Here is a 20,129-nt window from a genome sequence, read left to right on the forward strand (position 1 = left end):
GCATTAAATGCACCTGAAAATAAGGAAATAAATCACCTAAATCTAAAATAACAAAAATTACATAAGAAAATATTGTGATTAAAAAAATTACAAAAGTTAAATAAACTGTTTCCTACATCACAGTTGTAATAAGAGTTGTGCATCTATTTGTGGTACTAGATTTTTTGCAATGGTAAATCTAAAAATCTTCGAGAGAGCAAATACAGACGCGCAATATATAAATTAGACAGTAACAGGATCTTGACTTGAAGTTTATAAGAAGAAACCCAGTTGAGTTAAATTGGACCTCATGGGTGGTTCCCCTTCTTTGCAAGTCACCAGTAAGGAATTAATTAATTGTCTTCACTAAAAAATCAAACGACCATAACTTCAATAATTGAGACCACCTAAAAAATCAAGAGATTTGTCTTCGCTAAATAATCTACTCGGCCACTGTCAGAATTTTAATTTTCAACTACGTACCATCTAACATGACAAGCCTTGCAAGTTGCAATCAACCAGCTGCCATTTGTGAATTATTTATTAATATTGTAGAAAGAATTAGCTCTCCTTATCCTTTCTCATATTGCTATTGTGAGAATCACGTTCGTATTCTTTCAAAGTTGGAATATATATCACATACTATGGGGTCTTTGGCCATGGATGTGACAGTCAACATCATCAATCATAAAATTCTACATCTTTTTTTTTTTTTGGTTATAAATTGTGATTTTTAGGGTTTTAGATTCTAAATGTGCTTGAATCTTCTTTTTTTTCTTCGATTGATAAATTTTAATATACGATTCTGTGTTTTAGATATTAAAAATAAAAAGTTTAAATTTTGTTGTGACTTTATTTTTTATTTTTGGTTTTAGATACAATTCTGTGTTTTAGATATTATTTTCATTGATGCTGCATTGATTGAACTGGAATTACCCCTCTAATTCTTCAAGTTTTTCAAGTTGGTCTAGCCATAGGGTACCTGATGTCGATCAGAACGGAATTGAGTACTAAAAAGGCAAACTGACATGAGGAAAATATGCCTCCAAATTCCTTGTAACTTCCAGTGAAGGTGAATTTTATTCTCTCCTTTGATAGGAACTGATATGATCATTTATGACTAAATATTGCTTCCATTGCCACTACTATAAGCTTGGTGTTTCCTTATTTTCTGTCTCCGTTACCCTACACCACAAAGATATTTTGTAAGGGATTCTTACCAGAACCACCATCCATTGCCAGGGCACCACCACCAACCACCGCAACATGACATGACCACCTCATACAAGACCAAGAGGTCCAAGATTGACGCTACAATCACCATCCTCTGCCTCTCTTCAAGATGACATTCCCTGATACCTAAATTGGTGAGACAGTTTGTATTATGTATTTTTGGTTTCAGTTAGTTTGTGACGAATGGATTGATTCAAGGAATTTTTTTATTTTATTTTTATTTTTTATGATAACAATCAAAATAATCTTATGGAATTGAAGTAGTTCTTCAAGGGAACTAGGCCTCCTTGGAACTAAGAAGTAAGAACAAGAAATAGAAACTAAGAGATAGACAAGGAAGAGAGCAATTTGCTTACAATTAGCTATAGCTTCTTATAGTACAATTCCCTTCCCAACACAAGTCCCCAAATCCCAATCCGTTACAACAGTATCAACTAACTAATCCTAACTAACAACTGACTATAATGCCAACTCAGAAGCCAAGGCTAACTGCCAATGCAACTAACTTTCAGTACTTATCACTTCAGCAAAGCACGACTCCTATCGAATTAAGTTTCCTGGTCAATGATTGGAAATAGTTGATGAATGATAGAAGCCAATGGTTCCAAGTATCAAGAAGACAGCGTAGAATATGCAAGCATTGTAGCCCAGGAACTCTAGCAGGTTCATTGAAATTCTGGTGTTTGCTCTAGCATAGAAATAGGGGCCATACGCAAACATGAAAATGGCGACTGATCCCCCACGAAACACAGATCTGAATTGCAGATTGACTTAGATCAACAGATAGATGGATAGATATTTGATTTTTTTTTTTTTTTAATCAAATTAGGAATAAAAGCTAGAAAAGCATAATTTGAGCTTAAAATTAAATGAATTTAAACATGATTTAAGCTTCAATCTTGCCCCACAAATGTGAAAAAGTTGTGAAATTATAGTGTTTATAACATTCTTGTAAGAGGATTACCTCCACCACCATTGGCGATCTTGCCTAGACAAGTGATAGCGTTCACAAGCCACATCCACTGTCATAATTTGTATGATGACAATAAGGAAGGCCCCAAACATAGTACTAATTGCACCACAGACTTTCAAATTGTACAAGCTTGCATAGATTTCATCCATCAAAATGTAGAAAACGCAGAAAGGCAGAAGGCCCCCAAAGAACACTTCATGAGCAAGTGTCTTCATGTACCAAGCCTGATTATGAATCTCACTTTGGAAGTTTATGCTGGAACAAGCTATTTCGGATTCTTTTAGGGAAGACTGCCCCAATCTGCCACCCAAAGTTAGGATTCCAAAAGCAAAGGGTAACAAAATGATTTTCCAAAGATAATTATACCAATCATGCGGAAGTGACACCCCTGTTGTGATTGCCTTTAATGTAATTATGGCAAGACCTGTTATGAACCCTGGGACAAAGTACAGGATCCCAGTTTGGAAAACACATTCTCTCTGCAGGAAAAAATCATTTGCCACATAATTAAAAACCTGAACCATAAAGACTTTAAAACACAAACTACTGTGATACTGTATTACCCATCCACTTCTTGTGAAACTAGAGTGGAATGAAGCAGCCTTGTACCCAGAAACCAATGATGTGAGAACATAACTCGTGATGATCCAAGTATACAGTCTCTCATGATTGCAGGTATATGGGCTACCAGTTTATACAGCCAAAACGAAGAGGATGAAAACTCTGCAAATGGAATTCTTAAGTGACATGTGACAACATTTTTCAGAATAAAATTGGACCAAAAAAACCCAAAATAGCTAGAATTCAGAATTGGAGTGAAAAAATTGAATTAACAAACATATGGCTTACATAATGAAGAGTTGAGTTCCAACACCCAAAATGGCCCCAAGTAGGGACGAGTACCGAGGACACCTGCACCTATAACCATGAATACGAAAAGAGTTCCTGCAGTAGAATTTGATTTGATCATCGTTAGGTGAATACAATGGCCTGCTTGAATGGAAGTACACAACCATAAAGAAATGGAATGAGTACCGAGTAAAATAATCTCTAAGGTACGTCACAATCACAATACAAAGCAACCCACTCCAGACGAAAATGATGATATTTGTAGCATAAGACATAGGATCATCTCCTCCAAAGGGCTTAAACAAGTCACTGACCGATGACAGAACATGTGTTTCGTCCAAAAGCTTTTCATTGGGATCGAAATCATCCCAGTACACAGAATACGTGAACTTGACATTGACTTCAGTGTCCTCAGACACATCCGCTACAGTCTCGTCGTAATTCATAACATATATAGCTGTCACTCTGTTTCCCAAGTAAAGGATATGAAAGTCCAGGTGACTGAAAATATAAATCCTTTGACCTATTACATTTGGGTCCTGGAAATTGCCGTACTCATCTGCTGACCTGTTATCTCCAACTCTCACTTTCAATCCAATGTTATCATAGTACAACTCGTACATAGTTTCATTTAAAATTGCATCTCTAAATTTCGCAACTTCTTCTCTCGTCAGATTTTTCTCACAAAGGAGTTTCTCCACTGTTTCCGTCTTGAATCTCGATACATACCCAGTGTTGACATAGCAATCCCCTGCTGTAACTTCTTGAAACGATTTCTTTCTGTTGGGCATTGGATCTATATATCAAGTTGTCGGTTAGAAAATGCATAGGATTGGGAAATCATAAATTTTATACTAATTTGAGAGCAGATCCTATTGAATTAATTAGGCAAAATTTACTGAATAGTACATTTTTAGAAAAAAAATTTGATGTATAGCATGCGGCTGAAGTTTCCTAAACTCAAGTTCCAATGTGATTTTTTTTTTTTTTTTTTTTGTGGGTAGGAACTCAATTTTACCAAACTCGAGTTCCAAAAACCGTCTACATAACAAAATAACTTCAAACACATGTTATTCACTTAAAATTTTTCTAAAAATGTACTATTCAGCAAATTTTGCCAAATTATCTTATCTATGCCTAGAAACTAAATTCACAAACCAAGAAAATTATTCTTACATCTAGGAGGGCAGAATGGCAAATCAAAATACGAATGTGCCTCACTGCAATCGAAAATAAATAAATAAACAGAGATGCATCAAATTCATCAGGAGGTCCAAAAAGTATTTTTCTTTTTAATCTATATATATATATAAAACCGAAACCTTTGCTGGCACCATAATTTTCCACGTCAACACAATATTTAAAAAAATAAAAATAAAAATAAAAACATTATAACTCCTCAAAACCCTAGCAACCTTATCCCTCTCTCAAGTTAAGAAATATAAAGCCACGGTTTCTGCAAACTCTCTCTCTCCAAACTTAAATATCAAATTCAACTCCTTTAATTTCTCTTTATATTTTTGAGGCTTCTATAGAGTTATAGTGAGTTATGTTGATTTTGTTTTTTTTGTGTGTGTGTGTGTATAGATGGTCATAATACTCCGGTATTCCAAGAGAAGTTTGTGTTTTTGTTAATTGAAAGCCTTAGAGAGATAAGTGTTGCAATTTGGAACAGCAATACAGAAGATGATTTCAGTGGCAGCGGAAAGTAATTACTTTGTCTCATATTTTTGTTTTTTGAATTGATTTTGTGTGCTTTTTAGACCCTTTTGGATCAATTTTGTTAATTGGGTGTTTTTTTTTTTTTTTTTTGATAGGGTCCAATTGGGGAAGGTTTTTTCAAAGGGTTATGATGACCGCACTTGGTGTCTGTATACTAATAGTGGGGGGTAAGTGCTATAAATTACTAATCATTTTAAGTGTATAATCTGTTTCTAAAATTTAAGTGGATGGAGGGGTTTAAGTTTGCTCAAATTAACAGAATCTTCACATGTTCTTGTAGTGGAAAGGCTTTGATAGTTTTATTGAGTTAATTCAAAGTCCTGATATATTAATAAGTTTAGATTATATAGTAACACAAACAAATTAAATTCGTTGCTACCCGTAGAATACTGTGTAGTTTGGATTATATTGTAACACAATCAAATTAAATTCGTTGCTACCCATAGAATACTGTGTGAAGAAGTTGTTACAATGCTCAAATTTTAACTTCATTTTTGTTCACCATTGAATACTCATGTAATCAATTTCCAATTCAGTGTTCAAGAATTAAACCAAAATTCTAACTACGCTATCATAAAATATTATTATTAGTATGAATTTTATGGAGTTACAGTGTTCAGGAATTAAACCAAAATTCTTTAAAATTATCTATAATATTTTGTCCTTCGAAAATTTTCTCTCTTTAATTTTAGTATATTGTGTTTCTTAAACTATAGAGAGATTTTCTTTGTTTCTTATTCTCAATAATAAATCATTTTATTGCAATACCGGTAATTGTTTGAGAAATCCAATATGTTCATATCTCTATAGAATAGAGAATAGTAGAAACCAATTTTATTACAACTACTTAAATTGGGTTGACTTAATTCTGTACAATTACAAAGTATAGCATGAAAGATAATGGAATTAATTGTTGTAATTTTTATTTTCTTTCCATGTTTTGAATTTCCTCTATATTATTATTACAACTAAGCAAAGATTGAGAAAGTAACATTACTACTCTAATTTGAAGTTTAATGCGTCCTTCTCAAGTCATGGTCTTTATTTATATATTTGCAGTTTATATTTCTAACCGTTGATGAGAAATTAAGGCTCAGTTGCACAATATGTGTAAATTCTTCAGAATGCTACTTTAAATAGTAAGTCAATGTATCTCTTACATTTAGGTATTAGTTAGAATTATTTTCAAATGATTGTACCAATAAAAGTGAATGTGTATAAATTTTGTTTAACTATCCCGTGCATCGCACGGGTTAGCGACTAGTTATCACTAAAAATATGATTAGAAAACGTTGAAAGAGATGAGAGATTTCAAAGAGACATGTAGAAATGAATTACCATGGACCTCTTTGATTAGGATAAGCTATGCTGGCGAGGAGAGGAATGTAATCGCCTTCCTTGGAATTTTTTTTCTAAATAACAATAAATATTAAAAAATTTAGTTAATTGTCACGTTTCAAAACAATGTTAAAAACTAGCATCTCGAGTGTCTAAAACTCGAGTTCCAAGATAAAAATCGAGTTTTTAAGTCTCGATTTGTAAGTGGATTAGTTTAAAGTGGGAAAAAATTAAGCTAATAATCAAGTTTTAAAGACTCGATTTCCATAAATTGAATAAAAACGCCGCTATAAGTCTATAAAACATCACTATAGGGCTTAAAAACGCCACTATAGGACTCCCTAAAAACCTGTACTTATAAAAAATTTTTGCAGGAAAACGCTGCTATAGGGCTTTAAAACGTCACTGTAAAGCTTAAAAACGCCACTATAGGTGAAATTTTTTTCGCATAAAACTCGAGTCTTAAAGACTCGAGATCTATGTGGCATTTTCACACTCACAAAGCGAGTCTTTTGGACTCGAGTTCTAATAAGGATCTCGAGTTTCTAAAACTGGATATGCTACCTTCTTTTATTGTTTCAAACGTTGCCTAACTAACTATATACAATTCTTTTGCACTGCTATTTTGCACATTACCTCGCCTTCCTTTTACCCCTAATCTTGCTTCCTTGAAGGTTCAGTTCTCAGAGTTCGAATTGCGAATACCAGAGCCGGAAGAGCAACCAATATCAGAACCAAGAAACTTGTTGTTTCTCTACGAGCCATGGATTCTCTGTGATTCTGAGAGAGAAAGTGAGAGACAGATTTTGAAGAGCTTGAGTATTTAGGAGGGAAAAGCTGTTAGTGTTGCTTGTTTGTATACGGTTCGTTACGCGGGTTCTTTTAATCTAGGTCGTTCTTTTTTGATGGAGTTTATCAGAAATTTTGGACAGTAAAAGATTGACTTGGATTCTGTTGGACTGGCGGGTGGTTAATTATTTTGGATAACAGAATTATGTTGCGGGCAGTAATCGAGTCACAAGTTGGTGAAATAACACATTATCCAATAGGCCAATAACCCATGTAATATTGAACCAAATAACCCACATGAACAAATTTTTTTTTTGGATGTGAAAATTTGAGTTTATATCAAAATATAATTTAAATAGCTATTCATTAGAACTAGCTATTCACGCACCATTTGAACTAGTCGATTCATATGGTGCGTGAGAATAAATAATTATTTTGTAATTGTGTTATAATAATAATTTGTTCTCTAAAATTTAGTAAAATTTGTTGAAGATAATTTATTCCCTCTAAAAATTAAACAATTTATAAAATTATTTTCCATTTTTCTATCTTTACTAATATACCAAAGTTGATTAAAATAGACCAAATGGACCCCAGTGGATTGAAATGGACCAAATTGGACCAAAATTGATAAAAATGGATTGAAGTTGACCAAAATGAACCAAAATGGACTAAAATGGATTGAATTAGGACCAATATCTCTAATTTCTAATGTGGCTTAACATAAGTATAGCAATAATAAATGCTACGCTTTAGTTTTTGAATATTATATAGATGATAATCGTCCTAAGAAAAAGAGAAATTTGAATAATAAATTTGAAACTTAAAAAGTTTAGTTGTACTAAAAAAGAGATTAGGAAAACATAAATGCACTTTAATAGAAGTTAGAAGATTTTTTTTTTTTTTTTTTGGAAAATGAAGTTAGAAGAATTTGAATCACCTCAAAAAACAATAATATCAATTGAACACATCCAAAATAATATAATGATATATTCATGGAGAGTCAAGAGACAAAGAAATGGAACTACTCTTAGAAATTTTTTTATTTTTAGTAAAAATAAATTATCTTTAGCAAATTTCAGAAAATAAATTACATATTATACCTCATTACGATAATAACTATATATTGTCATGAATCACGTGGGGTTGCTGCTAGTTTAAACTTTTAACTAAAACTTAGATAAGTCGGTGCGAATGTTGTGCTTTTCTCCTCCACTTGTTTACATATTATACCTCATTACGATAATAACTATATATTGTCATGAATCACGTGGGGTTGCTGCTAGTTTAAACTTTTAACTAAAACTTAGATAAGTCGGTGCGAATGTTGTGCATTTCTCCTCCACTTGTTTATTGATCTGACTTATAGATTGACTAGGGCTCAAGTAAATTGTGATTTTCTCCTCATATTTGTTTATTGATCACCAAAATTATTACAAGTCAAATCTTGGGATTATGGTGGTATTGGTATCCAAACAAAAACTAGGATCTGTCGATTTTCTATGTTCAGAAATTAGAGGTAGATAATTGGCCTTATCCCTCACCCCTTATTAGCTGAGTTGTGATATGAGAGTTGGTATACATTTGCAATTTTGTATATAAGCAACGATCAGTGGAAGCACACATGTCCTTCACTATTTTCATTGATGCTGCATTGATTGAACTGGAATTACCCTTCTAATTCTTCCAGTTTTTCATTTGTTGTTTTGGTCTGGTGATAGGGTACCTGATTTCGATCAGAATGGAATTGAGTACTAAAAAGACAAACTGATAGGAGAAAAACATGCCTCCAAATTACTTGTAATTTTCAGTGAAGGTGAATTTTATTCTCTACTTTGATCATTTATGACTAAATATTGCTTCCATTGCTATAAGCTTGCTATTTTGCACGGGACTATTACCAGAACCACCTTCCATGCGATGACCACCTCATTCAAGAGCAAGAGGTCCAAGATTGACGCTACAATCACCATCCTCTGCCTCTCCTCAAGATGACATTGACTGATACCTGAATTGGTGTGACAATTTGTATGAAATAAATGAATATGTAGTTTTGCTTTCAATTATTTCGTGACAAATGGATTGAATCAAGGAATTACTTTTTTAATTTAATTTTATATAATAAGAATTTTTGGATTCTAAAGGAATTGAAGTAGTTCTTCAAGAGAACTAGCCTCCTTGGAATTAAGAAGTAAAAACAAGAAATAGAAAATGAAGAGAACAATTTGCTTAACATTTCTGATATGATCCTTTACAATTAACTATGGCTTCTTATGGTACAATTCCCTTCCCAATACACATCCTAACTAACGACTGACTATAATGCCAACTCAGCTGCCAAGGCTAACTTCCAGTACTTATCTAAGCAAAGCTCATATCATCCCACAGATCCTATTGAATTGAGTTTCCAGGTCACAACTCTTTTAGACCTCGGTGTACGCGTTTGGAAATAATTGATGAAGCATAGAAGCCAATGGTTCCAAGTATCAAGAAAACAGCATAGAATATGCAAGCATTGTAGCCCAGGAACTGTAGCAGGTTCATTGAAATTCTAGCGCTTGCTCTAGCATAGAAATAGAGGCCATACGCAAACATAAAAATGGCAATTGATCCCCCACGAAACACAGATCTGCATTGCAGATAGACTTAGATAGATCAATGGATAGATAGATATCGGAAGAGAAGAGATTAGTATATTGTGTCATGGAAATAAAAGATTTGATTTTTCATCAAATTAGGAACAAAAGCTAGAAAAGCATGATTTGGGCTTCAATCTTCCACCTCAAATGTGAAAAAGTTGTGAAATTTATTGTGTTTATAACATTTGTAAGAGAATTACCTCCACCACCATTGGTTATCTTGATTGGACAGCTGATAGTGTGTACAGCCCATTCCCACCGACACAGTCAGCATGATGACAAGAAGGAAGGCCGTAAACATAGTACTAAATGCACCACAGACTTTCAAACTGTACAAGCTTGCATAGATATCATTCATCATGAAGAAGATCATGCAGAAAGGCAGAAGGCCCCCAAAGAACATGTGAGCAGGTGTCTTCATGTACCAAGCCTGATTACGAATCTCACTTTGAAAGTGTACGGTGGAACAAGTTATTTCAGATTCTCTTAGGGAAGACTGCCCCAATATGCCACCCAAAATAAGGATTCCGAAAGAGAGGGGTAATGAAATGATTTTCCAAAGATAATTATACCAATCGTGCGGAAGCGACACCCCTGTTGTGATCACCTTTAATGTAATTATGGCAAGACCTGTTATGAACACGGGAACAAAGTACAGGGCCCCAGTTTGTAAAACACATTCTCTCTGCAAGAAAAATCATTCGCCACATAATTAAAAACCTGAACTGTAAAGACTTTAATACAGAAACTACTGTGATACTGTATATGTTAATTACAACTACCGTATTACCCATCTACTTCTTGTGAAACTAGAGTGGAATGAAGCAGCCTTGTACCCAGAAACCAATGATGTGAGAACATAACTCGTGATGATCCAAGTATACAAGCTCTCATGATTGCAGGGATATTGGCGACCAGTATATACAGCCAAAACAAAGAGGATGCAAACTCTGCAAATAGAATTCCTAAGTGACATGTGACAACATTTTTCAGAATAAAATCGGACCAAAAAACCCAAAATAGCTATAGACTTTCAACCAAAGAAGCTAGAATTCAGAATTGGAGGGAAAAAATTGAATTAACAAACATGTGGCAGATATGGCTTACATAATGAAGAGTTGAGTTCCAACACCCAGAATGGCCCCAAGTAGGGACGAGTACGGAGGACACCTGCACCTATAGCCATGAATACGACTTGGAAGAACAAGCCCTGTTGCTTTGGTCATCATTTCAGCTTGAAAAGCATTCCTCCTGCAGAAGGTGATTTGATCATCATTAGGTGAATACAATGGCCTGCTTGAATGGAACTATATAAACATAAGGAATGGAGAGATACCGAGTAAAATACTTTCTATGGTATGTCACAATCACAATACAAAGCAACAGAAGCCAGGCGCAAATGACTATATTTGTAGTATAAGGCATAGGATCGTCTCCCCCAACTTTCTCCGACGAGTCACTGACCGAAGACAGAATACTTATTTGTTGGTTCAAATATAACTCTATATATTCAAAATCTTCCCAGGAGACAGAATACGTGAAGTTGACATGGATTTCCTTGTCCTTAGATATATCCTCAGCAATATCGTAGTCATCAATAACATATATGTATTTGACTTTGTTTTCTAAGTAAAGGATATGAAAGTCCAGGTGATTGAAAACATAATGCATAGGATCGTAGGAGGTTGCACTCTTTTCTCCAACTTGCATTTTGAAGCGAATGTTATCAAAGTACATCCCGTACACAGTTTTATTTTCAATGGCTTCTTTAACTTTCGCAACTTCTTCTCTCGTCAGAATTTTCTCACAAAGGGGTCTCTTCTTTGTTTCCGTCATGAACCTCAATTCATACCCAGTGTTCACATAGCAATCCCCTGCTATAACTTCTTCAAACGATTTCTTTCTGTTGGGTATTGGATCTACATACCGTGATGGATATGTCGGTTAGAAAAATGCAAATTTGCCCAGAAACTAAGTTCATAAAAGTCTAACAAGATAAATTTTATACTAATTTGCAACTAACCAATGAATTCGTTATGTTATCTATGCCTAGAAAACTAGGATGCACGTACACTTCATTTGAGGTGCTGTACCCGTGTCATAATATGTCCTATATGCCCTATCATGTTATAATTTTTCAAAAATTGCTACTCAGTACCACCCATGTCTGTGTCCATGTCCGTGCTCCTAGGCTCCTAGTTAGAAAGTAGAAACTAAGATCATAAGACAATATGTGCAAAAATTGTAAAACTAAGCACAAACCAAGAAAGTAATTCTTACCTCCAGGAGGGCAGAATGGCAAATCAAAATAGGAATATGCCTCACTGCAATTGAAAAAAAAAAATTACAAATTAATATACAAACAGAGATGCATCAAATTTATAAGGAGGTCCCCAAAAAAAACCTTCTTTTAAAGAAATATTTTCTCTCCTGTTAAAGCTCACAATATTATAACCGACTTAAAAATTGACTTGAAAGTTTTTTTTTTTTTTTAATTATATCAGGGATTCGCAAAATGTATACACAAACTTTGAGAACAAAATCAAACACCTTTGATGCTCACTAACAATATGGATCTAATCTAACAACAAAAAAATTATTATTTTCTCAAGAAATTTAAAGATTTCTTAAACAAAATCAAAACATTGAGACCTAAAAATCAAAGTGCATTTTACTTTACTTTTTCATCTCCGGCTTCAATAGATAAAATAAAACTCTTAGCAACCAAAGTAAAAAGCTCATAACATAGAGAACGGTAGCTAGATATTAAATAAGAAATATTACAACCAAATCAAAAGAATCAGAAAAAAAAAAAAAAAAAAAATTTCAAATTCACATAGAAGATGATTAGAAAACGTTGAAAGAGACGAGATTTTCAAGGAAAAAAAATGGAGAAACTAATTACCATGGATCATCTCCTTCATTAGGATAAGCTTTGCCGACGAAGAGAGGAATGTAATCGCCTTCCTTGTACTCCCCATCTCGTTTTACCTCCATGAAAGGCGCATATCTCATAGTCTGAATCGCGTATACCAAAGCTGGAAGAGCAACCAGTATCAGAACCAAGAAACTCGTTCGTACTCTACGAGCCATGGATTCTCTGTGAGATTGAGATTTTGAAGAACTTGAAATTTAGGAGGGAAAAGCTGTTAGTGTCGCTTGCTTATATACTGTTCGTTGATCTTTTTGATGGAGTTGATCAGATATTTTGGACGGTAAAAGATTGACTTGGATTCTGTTCGACTGCAGGGTAGTTAGTTATTTTTGCGGGCAGTGATGGAGTCACATGTTGGTGAAATAGCTATCTCACGGTAATCCTTCTTGAAACTTCTGGTTCTGGGAGGTTAGGAGTGAATTGACTAAATTACCCTTAGTGGGAATTGGGAATTTAAATTGGGTTTGGGATTTTTGAGACAATAATAACTTTGCTTTAATTTTGTGTGATTCAGACTTTTTCATTAGATTTCAATATTTTCATTTTCATGGCTTCTCGAATGGTGGCGGAGAAGATGGGACACGTGGCGAGGCGGCAAGTCCTGAACTTAACGGACGCCGCCGCCGCCAGAATACGCCACCTGCTACAGCAGCGCCAGCGACCCTTTCTCAAATTGGGCGTTAAAGCACGCGGCTGTAACGGCTTATCCTACACCCTCAACTACTCAGGTGGTTCTTACTCTTTCCTCTTTGATCTTAGATTTCAATCTCACATGTCTTTTTTGCCCTTTCAATTTTGCGATGCTTTTATATAATTTTAGATTTGAATGAATTTGTATGTTAGATTAAAAAAAAATTAATAATAGTAATGAAAATTTTAAGGGTTGGATATGTTGGAAATCGGTATTATAAATTGGGTTTGATTTAATTGTTTTTTACTAGACCTAGACCATACTTAGTAAAATTGACATTTGCAGTGCCACAATTCAACAAGATTTGTAAATGGCAATCCCCCAGGCACATGAAAAAAATAACCGTGTAGTGTGAGTGAGGTCATGTATTCAGGTTCCACTAATGTTGAGTTCTTCCACCAAAATTAATAAAGATTGCAAAACCATTACCAAGGATCACTTAGAGGTTTTGCAATACTTGAACAATCTTTGATCTCATGTGGCTTCTCTTATGGGCTTTAATAGGCAGAATTGCTAGGTTTCTAAGAGATTAAATAGATGATAAATCACAAATTCTTAAATCATTTTTCACTGGGTGTTTACCATTTTTCTTAGGAAAAATACAAAAAACCTCTTGCTGTTTGCTTTTTGTTCTAAAAACACAGAATCCACTTGAGGTTTTGAGTGTAACACTTAACCCACCTGTGGTATCGTTTTATGTGTAAAACCGTTAATTGTTTAACACAAAACCCCCCATGTGGTATTGTTTAATATGAAAATGCAGCTCTAAATATAAACTCATGTCATCACTTTAGCAACTCGCCGAAATTTTTTTTTTTTTTTCAATTTTTGCTTCTAAAACTCACTGCCTCTTTGAGTAGCCATATGAGTTATCATGTGCCATATTGGCTTAGTTAGGAGGCAAAGATTAATGGATCATTATTGGTCTTCTTAAGTCTTTTGAGAGGACTTTTGCTTCTTTGTCGATTGTCCTCCAAGCAGTCTTAGGACATAATCTACGACAGCATATATTTTTCCTAAGAACAGAAAAGTTGCCTTTTGAATAACTGGAGCTGCAGAGTGGACTAATGCGGCTCTTCAGTTTAGACAGAGGCAAAAGTAATATGGTGTATGGTGCTTAGTTTCATCATCATGAATTAGATTGAGGATGAGGCTCAGTTATCTTTGTTGTTCCTTTCCTATATGCCTTTTTATAGTTCTGCTTATTGTTTCTTCGTTTTTCTTATTTCTTTTCTTTATATGAGAACCCACAAAAAGCCACAAAGACACAGGAAGAAATCATATAAATTTTGAGTCCATATTTAAGGTCAAACTTGTTTCTTAATCTTTCTCGACAATGGATGCAAATCTGAAATCATAATGTGAAAAGTATGTTAAGAGTCATTAGCAAATTATCTAAGTGATTATGCATGTTGATGAGCTAAATAACGTCATGAAAAATTGTGGCCAGATGGACATTTGTCTTCTTCTACTAACCATGCCTTTTTTATTTTTGTGCTAGAAGGTGTTACATATGATTCATTGAACTGATCATCCATGTTTTTTTCCCTTGAAAGTATTTTGTTGAACTGATTCTCAATTCTATACCGTGTACAATATGATAGATGAGAAAGGGAAGTTTGACGAATTGGTTGAGGACAAGGGTGTAAAGATATTAATAGATCCAAAGGCCCTCATGCATGTAATTGGGACCAAGATGGATTTTGTAGATGACAAACTCAGGTACACTTTTTTTTTTTTTTTTTTTTTTTTTTTTTTTTTTTTTTTTTTTTTTTTTTTTTTTTTTTTTTTCTGTTTGGGGTTGTGGGGGTTGTTTAATACATTGTTGGAGTGTATTTGGATCTGAATCATGATTCCACTAAATCAAAATAAGCTCTTCTTAGCTACTCCCTAGATTGTGCCTGCATTGACTGAGCTTCTGCTATTCTGGAACTGGAATTACTCTTCAAATTCTTCTAGTTTTTCATTCATTGTTTTGGTCTGGCCATAGGGTACCTGATGTCAGAATAGAATTGAGTACTAACACGGGCAAACTGATTGGAGGAAAATATGCCTCCGAATTCCTTGTAATTTCTAAGGAAGGTGAATTCTCTAATTTGAGAGGAGCTGAATGGTTAAAAAACCATTATATAATCATTTAGGAGTAAATATTTCTGCCATTTCCATTTCTATAAGCTTGGCATTTTCATTATTTTCTTTCTTCATTACCCCACTCCAAGAAGCTATTTTGTAAGGGACTCTTACTAGAACCACCATCCATTGCCAGTGCACCACCACTAACCATGATAGCATGCCATGACCACCTCATACATGACCAAGAGATCCAAGATTGATGCTATGATCACCATACTCTGCATCTCTTCAAGATGACATTGACTGATACCTGAACTGTCATGAATATGATAACCAACCTTAACTTCTGACTTTTAGCACCCATACTACTTTTCTGCCACAAATGCTGATGATGCAACACTACAACCTTCTATCATCCCCACCAACCATTCTGATGTTAAATAGCTTTTTTAGATGGTTGATACCCCCCAGGCCCCTTTTTTACCCTCTTTAATTGGCTATGTATGCTTTGATCATTACTTAATATTGTCTGCAAATCATAGAGATATCTTGTGGGATACATAACTTGTCATTTATCCTTTTGATTTGAATACCAGTTACACATGCAAGCCAGAGGTGGTGGTCACTGGATTTCTCTACAATTTAGGACCTTGGTAGTTCAATCTGCCTTAGAAAGAGCCCATGGATGTGACCTTAATAAATATCTCCATTTCTCAACTGTTTGAAATCCTTTATCAGTTATGCTACAAGTACTAACAAGAATGACAATTCCATTGTGCTTAATTTTGCGTCGGCTTTATTTGCTTTTGTCCTATTGCTGTTGCATCTCTGAGTTTGCACATAATTGTATTGTATATCCTTTTTTGGTCAGATCTGAGTTTGTATTTATCAATCCGAACTCTAAAGGGGAGTGTGGTTGTGGGGAATCCTTCATGACAACAAACAGTACAGGAGCTGCCAAGTAGGGTCATGGTTAAACTTGTGATCAAAACTGTAAGGAACCCTTTGTTTTATTATTCATCAGCCAAGCTTAGTATCAATGGTTGTCTGCTAAATTTTTACCTGAAGAACGATGAAGAATGAAAGCTTTGGCGTCTCCAGTTACCTCTCTTAGCAGTAGCGGCCATGCTAACATGGCTCTAGTGTATACACTCTTCTCTGGAACTGATGCTCATTGGGCTTACAAAAACGTTAATCTTGCCATGTTCTTTTTTTATGTAATTGTTACGTTGGTAAGGACCAGAATATGTTAAGCAGCTTACATGTAAAAACTGTTGAAAATGAATCTTGAGACAACTTATAGTGTTACAACTCCTACATTCTTGATGAGTTAGATCCGTGTCTTTAGCCTTTGAAAGAAAACATTGCCAGGTTAAGATGTAAGTTTCAGGACATTTTGGGAACAATTTTGTCAAATTGTAATTTTGTGACTTTTCTAATAATTAAAGAAGTTTATGCAAGGTATATATCAATTGTGAGGTCATGATAGAATGGCTAATCATTGGAGTTGCAGTAAATAGAGAGAGGCTAAACTTAAACTTAATTTTTAGTGGAATGAATAACCCGAACTTATTGAAGTATAATAAAATATTATTCCAAGCTAGAATATGGATGATTTTAATTGTAGATTATGGTGGCCCAGATGTGAAGGTGGTAGAGAGTGTGAATTTTTGTTGTCACCCTTATCTTTATTGAATTTCATACTAATGTTACTCTTTAAGAATTCTAGTCCCCAAAGTTGGTCATTCTGTTTGGACAGGTTAGATGAAGTCTCAACTCTAAATCGGTAGCATTTTAGAGTTGGAGAAAGAAATTGTGACATTGAGTTGTCCTAAAAGCTTCAACTATCCCATCGGCGTTATAGCTCAAAGGAACTTATTATGAAATTTCTAAAATTGTAGATGATGTGGTAAAACTCAATACACTTATTAAAAGAAATTTGAAATTTCATAAAGCAATGATAGGTTCAAAACAAATATTTACTACAATTTAACAATTTCACCTCCCAATTTGTCTACCACCTCACACGAGTCCTATACAAAATTTATAATTATTGATTATGTTAGCCCATATGTGGGGGTGCTACACAAATTAATCCTCGCTATTGAATTTCATAATAAAGTCGCTAAGAACTCTAATCCCTCCAGCTGATGATTCTATCTATACAGGGTTAGATGTAGTCTCAAACTCTCAATCTGTATCATCGGGGGCTGAGAAAAAAGAAGCGTCATTACATTGTGTTGTCTTAAAACCTTCAGCAACAGTTCCATTATCACTCAAAGGAACTTTCAATGGACAATAGATCATTCTCGGCTTGAATTGGAAAGTCTTGAACTTACCATAATTGATGCTTATCTGAACCGAGAGCTTTATATCAATACCAAAAACCCCACCACTCTTCTCCTCATTCATCTTCGAAAGGTCGTGAACCTGAAGCGACATATCTTTCTGCCCTTCAAAAAGCGGCCTTAGAATGCTCGTGTTCTTGTGCCCCTGGTAAAATGGAGTCAAACTCACAGTAGAGAACAACTTGTTTTGGTAGCAAGCAATGGCTTCAATGCTGTTGTAGTTTACACCGACCCTTTTGTTAGAGTTTCTGAGGGTGATGTTGACAGAGAGGTTATAGTAAAGCGTGTTGGTGGTGGTGTTGAAATTGAACTGCGTGAGTGTGGCATCTGTGACATGGAATTTCACCTCTTTGGGACGGAAAATAAGCCAGAAAATTAAGACTGCAAAGAAGCATAATAAAAAGGCAATAAAGATGAGTTTGAAAAGCCAGCAAGCGCCAGACTTTGAGCTAGCCATGGCTTGGAAAATCAAGAGCTGAAAAAGGATGAGAGTTTCTTTGTTTTGTTGAAAGTCTTAGAAAGTAGTAGTGAAAAAAATTCAAAAATTGAGTCTCTGTATATTCTGGACAAAGGAAGTGAATCTTAGAACTCTTATACAGGAGAATCAAAATCCAAAGGCGTGTGAGTGAAGCAGCCAAATAATTTCGGTGACACGGTAGTTGCGCCGTGTGATAGGCTGAGCAATGGTTCCTACTTCCTCGTAATTTCTAGGTTTCTAGCTAGTTCGACACATGATTATTTGGTTTTGTAGGAAACTTCCAAAGCTGTTGGTTACCTTTTTGGTGCGGTTTCTAGGCGGCTACTTCAGATTGGTCAACCGTGTCTCCATGGAAAACTTGAGCTTTGAGGGAACTATTGTCCATTGAAATCGAATGCCTGGTGTGACCGTACGTAGTACGTACTTACTCAAGATTCTCAACCCATGTGGGAGTTGGGACCGCCATTGACTCCGTCGTCATAAGTCGTAGTCAAAAATTGTTTTAAGTACTCTGCTTCCTCTTTTCACATGTATTGAAAAGATTGGGTTCAAGATGATTATGAAGCAATAGTGGTTGCTAGGTGTTGAGAATGATGAAAGTATTGCGAGAAATGGTTGTGAGAAGGAGGATCTGATAATTTGAAAGAAGTAAATCTTCATTTCATGATTCAGTGTGTTTTTCTTGATGAGCTTCAATAGACTCTACCATAAATTTAATGAATGGACCTTACCATAAATGTGAGAAGATGAATTACTATTTACTGTACTCTGGGCATATCTAAGAATTACTCATATGAGAGGTGGCATAAAACAATAAACAATAACATTAGAATTAAGCTTAAACCCTAAAATGCAAATTGCACACTCTAAGTTTGACTTGGATTCTAACTTTATTTTTTGTTCAATTGAGTTGCATTTAAGTTTCAAATTTAATCACTTCAATCATTTTGTCAAATTCCTTCAAAAAAAATGTCATTAAATATGCGATTAACTAATAGAAGAAAAAAAATATAAAAGAAATTCTCGCATAAAAAAGTCTATAAATTTTTTTATATTAATTTTGTAGATTTTTATCACGTGAGGAAAATATTTTTTTTAATGACAAATTTTTAACAAAATTGGACAAAATGTCTAAATTGAATAAATTTGAAATTTAGACGACTCAATTGAACGAAAGTAAAAGTAAAGAATTGAAATGAATTTTAGATAGTGCAATTTCCATTTTAGCCTAGAATTAATATTAAGGGTTAAACTTGTTATACACATACTGTTTTACACAGTTTTATACACACACCCAAAAGCATAGAAATCGTGACTTGTTTTTGAGTGTCCTAAAGACTTGTTTTTGAGTGTCATAAAACTATGTAAAATAATTTGTTTGTAATAAATACTACACTAATTGTAAAGCCTATGCCTCATTAATTTTTTTATTGAACTAATAAACAACAAGCAGTATTTCTTTTACGAACAAAATAAAAAGCAATTGAATTGTTTGAGTTTTTATAAGGTGAAAAGGAAAACAATATTGTTCACTTTTAGAGGAAATGAAAACTGCCTTTATCTTGAGTGGTATAGATCACCTTTAACAAAAATCATGACAGATAATTGGCATGATGAAAGGAATAGTGCAATAGAAAATTGGAATATAAATAATAGTAGAAAAGATGATAGAGAACTAAAAGCAACCGAAAGACCTATAACTATAACATATAAAGACAATAAGAAAGACTTTGAAAAAGATGACTTAAATAAAGAAGATTTGAAAACACTAAAAATTACTCTGATAGAAAAGAAAGAAAATAGTGCTATAGAAATAATGCAAAAGAAGAAGCTAGACATAATGGATGAAGACAAAGAAAAATGAATGATAAGGAAAGGCATAGTAAAAGAAATGTTAGAGAAAATTGAAACACAAAATGATAAAAAGATAGAAAATATACGTAGCAAGTTAAATATAAAAGAAAGACAAAAGAACACTCTAGTAAAACTAGTCAATAAAGGACGGAAAAATAATAATAGTGATACTTTAAAAGAAAAAAATGATGAAATGTTATTAGTGAAATAAATTTAAAAATGAGAGAT

General features: G+C 34.2%; 3 protein-coding genes and 1 non-coding gene across 6 annotated transcripts; 2 read left to right on the forward strand and 2 right to left on the reverse strand.

Annotated features, from left to right (window-relative positions):
* Positions 1-9,062: 9,062 nt before the first annotated feature.
* LOC115954157 (transmembrane 9 superfamily member 4-like) lies at positions 9,063-12,871 on the reverse strand. Of its 3 annotated transcripts, none has more exons than XM_031072062.1 (7): positions 12,428-12,871; positions 11,803-11,846; positions 10,859-11,441; positions 10,630-10,773; positions 10,313-10,472; positions 9,723-10,207; positions 9,063-9,512 (listed from the first exon to the last, which is right to left on the reverse strand). In XM_031072062.1, the coding sequence occupies exons 1-7, from the start codon at positions 12,613-12,615 to the stop codon at positions 9,296-9,298; spliced, it is 1,821 nt and encodes a 606-aa protein (XP_030927922.1). In that variant the 5' UTR covers positions 12,616-12,871; the 3' UTR covers positions 9,063-9,295. The 3 variants fall into 3 exon arrangements, with proteins under 3 accessions (XP_030927922.1, XP_030927921.1, XP_030927923.1); XM_031072061.1 differs by having other exon boundaries at positions 10,313-10,487; XM_031072063.1 differs by having other exon boundaries at positions 9,366-9,528; positions 10,313-10,487.
* Positions 12,872-12,937: 66 nt separating this feature from the next.
* On the forward strand, positions 12,938-16,685 carry LOC115954158 (iron-sulfur assembly protein IscA-like 1, mitochondrial). The gene is made up of 3 exons (XM_031072064.1): positions 12,938-13,185; positions 14,753-14,870; positions 16,093-16,685. The coding sequence occupies exons 1-3, from the start codon at positions 13,005-13,007 to the stop codon at positions 16,184-16,186; spliced, it is 393 nt and encodes a 130-aa protein (XP_030927924.1). The 5' UTR covers positions 12,938-13,004; the 3' UTR covers positions 16,187-16,685.
* On the forward strand, positions 14,031-14,142 carry LOC115954360. Its single transcript, XR_004083897.1, has one exon. It is a non-coding gene; the product is annotated as a small nucleolar RNA U19 (small nucleolar RNA).
* A 466-nt stretch (positions 16,686-17,151) lies between the features above and the next one.
* Positions 17,152-18,113, reverse strand: LOC115954003 (NDR1/HIN1-like protein 10). The gene has a single exon (XM_031071853.1). It carries the CDS (start codon positions 18,024-18,026, stop codon positions 17,412-17,414), a length of 615 nt encoding a protein of 204 aa, XP_030927713.1. The 5' UTR covers positions 18,027-18,113; the 3' UTR covers positions 17,152-17,411.
* Positions 18,114-20,129: the final 2,016 nt, after the last annotated feature.

This window comes from Quercus lobata, chromosome 7 (assembly GCF_001633185.2).
Source record: "Quercus lobata isolate SW786 chromosome 7, ValleyOak3.0 Primary Assembly, whole genome shotgun sequence".
Lineage (NCBI taxonomy): Eukaryota > Viridiplantae > Streptophyta > Magnoliopsida > Fagales > Fagaceae > Quercus > Quercus lobata.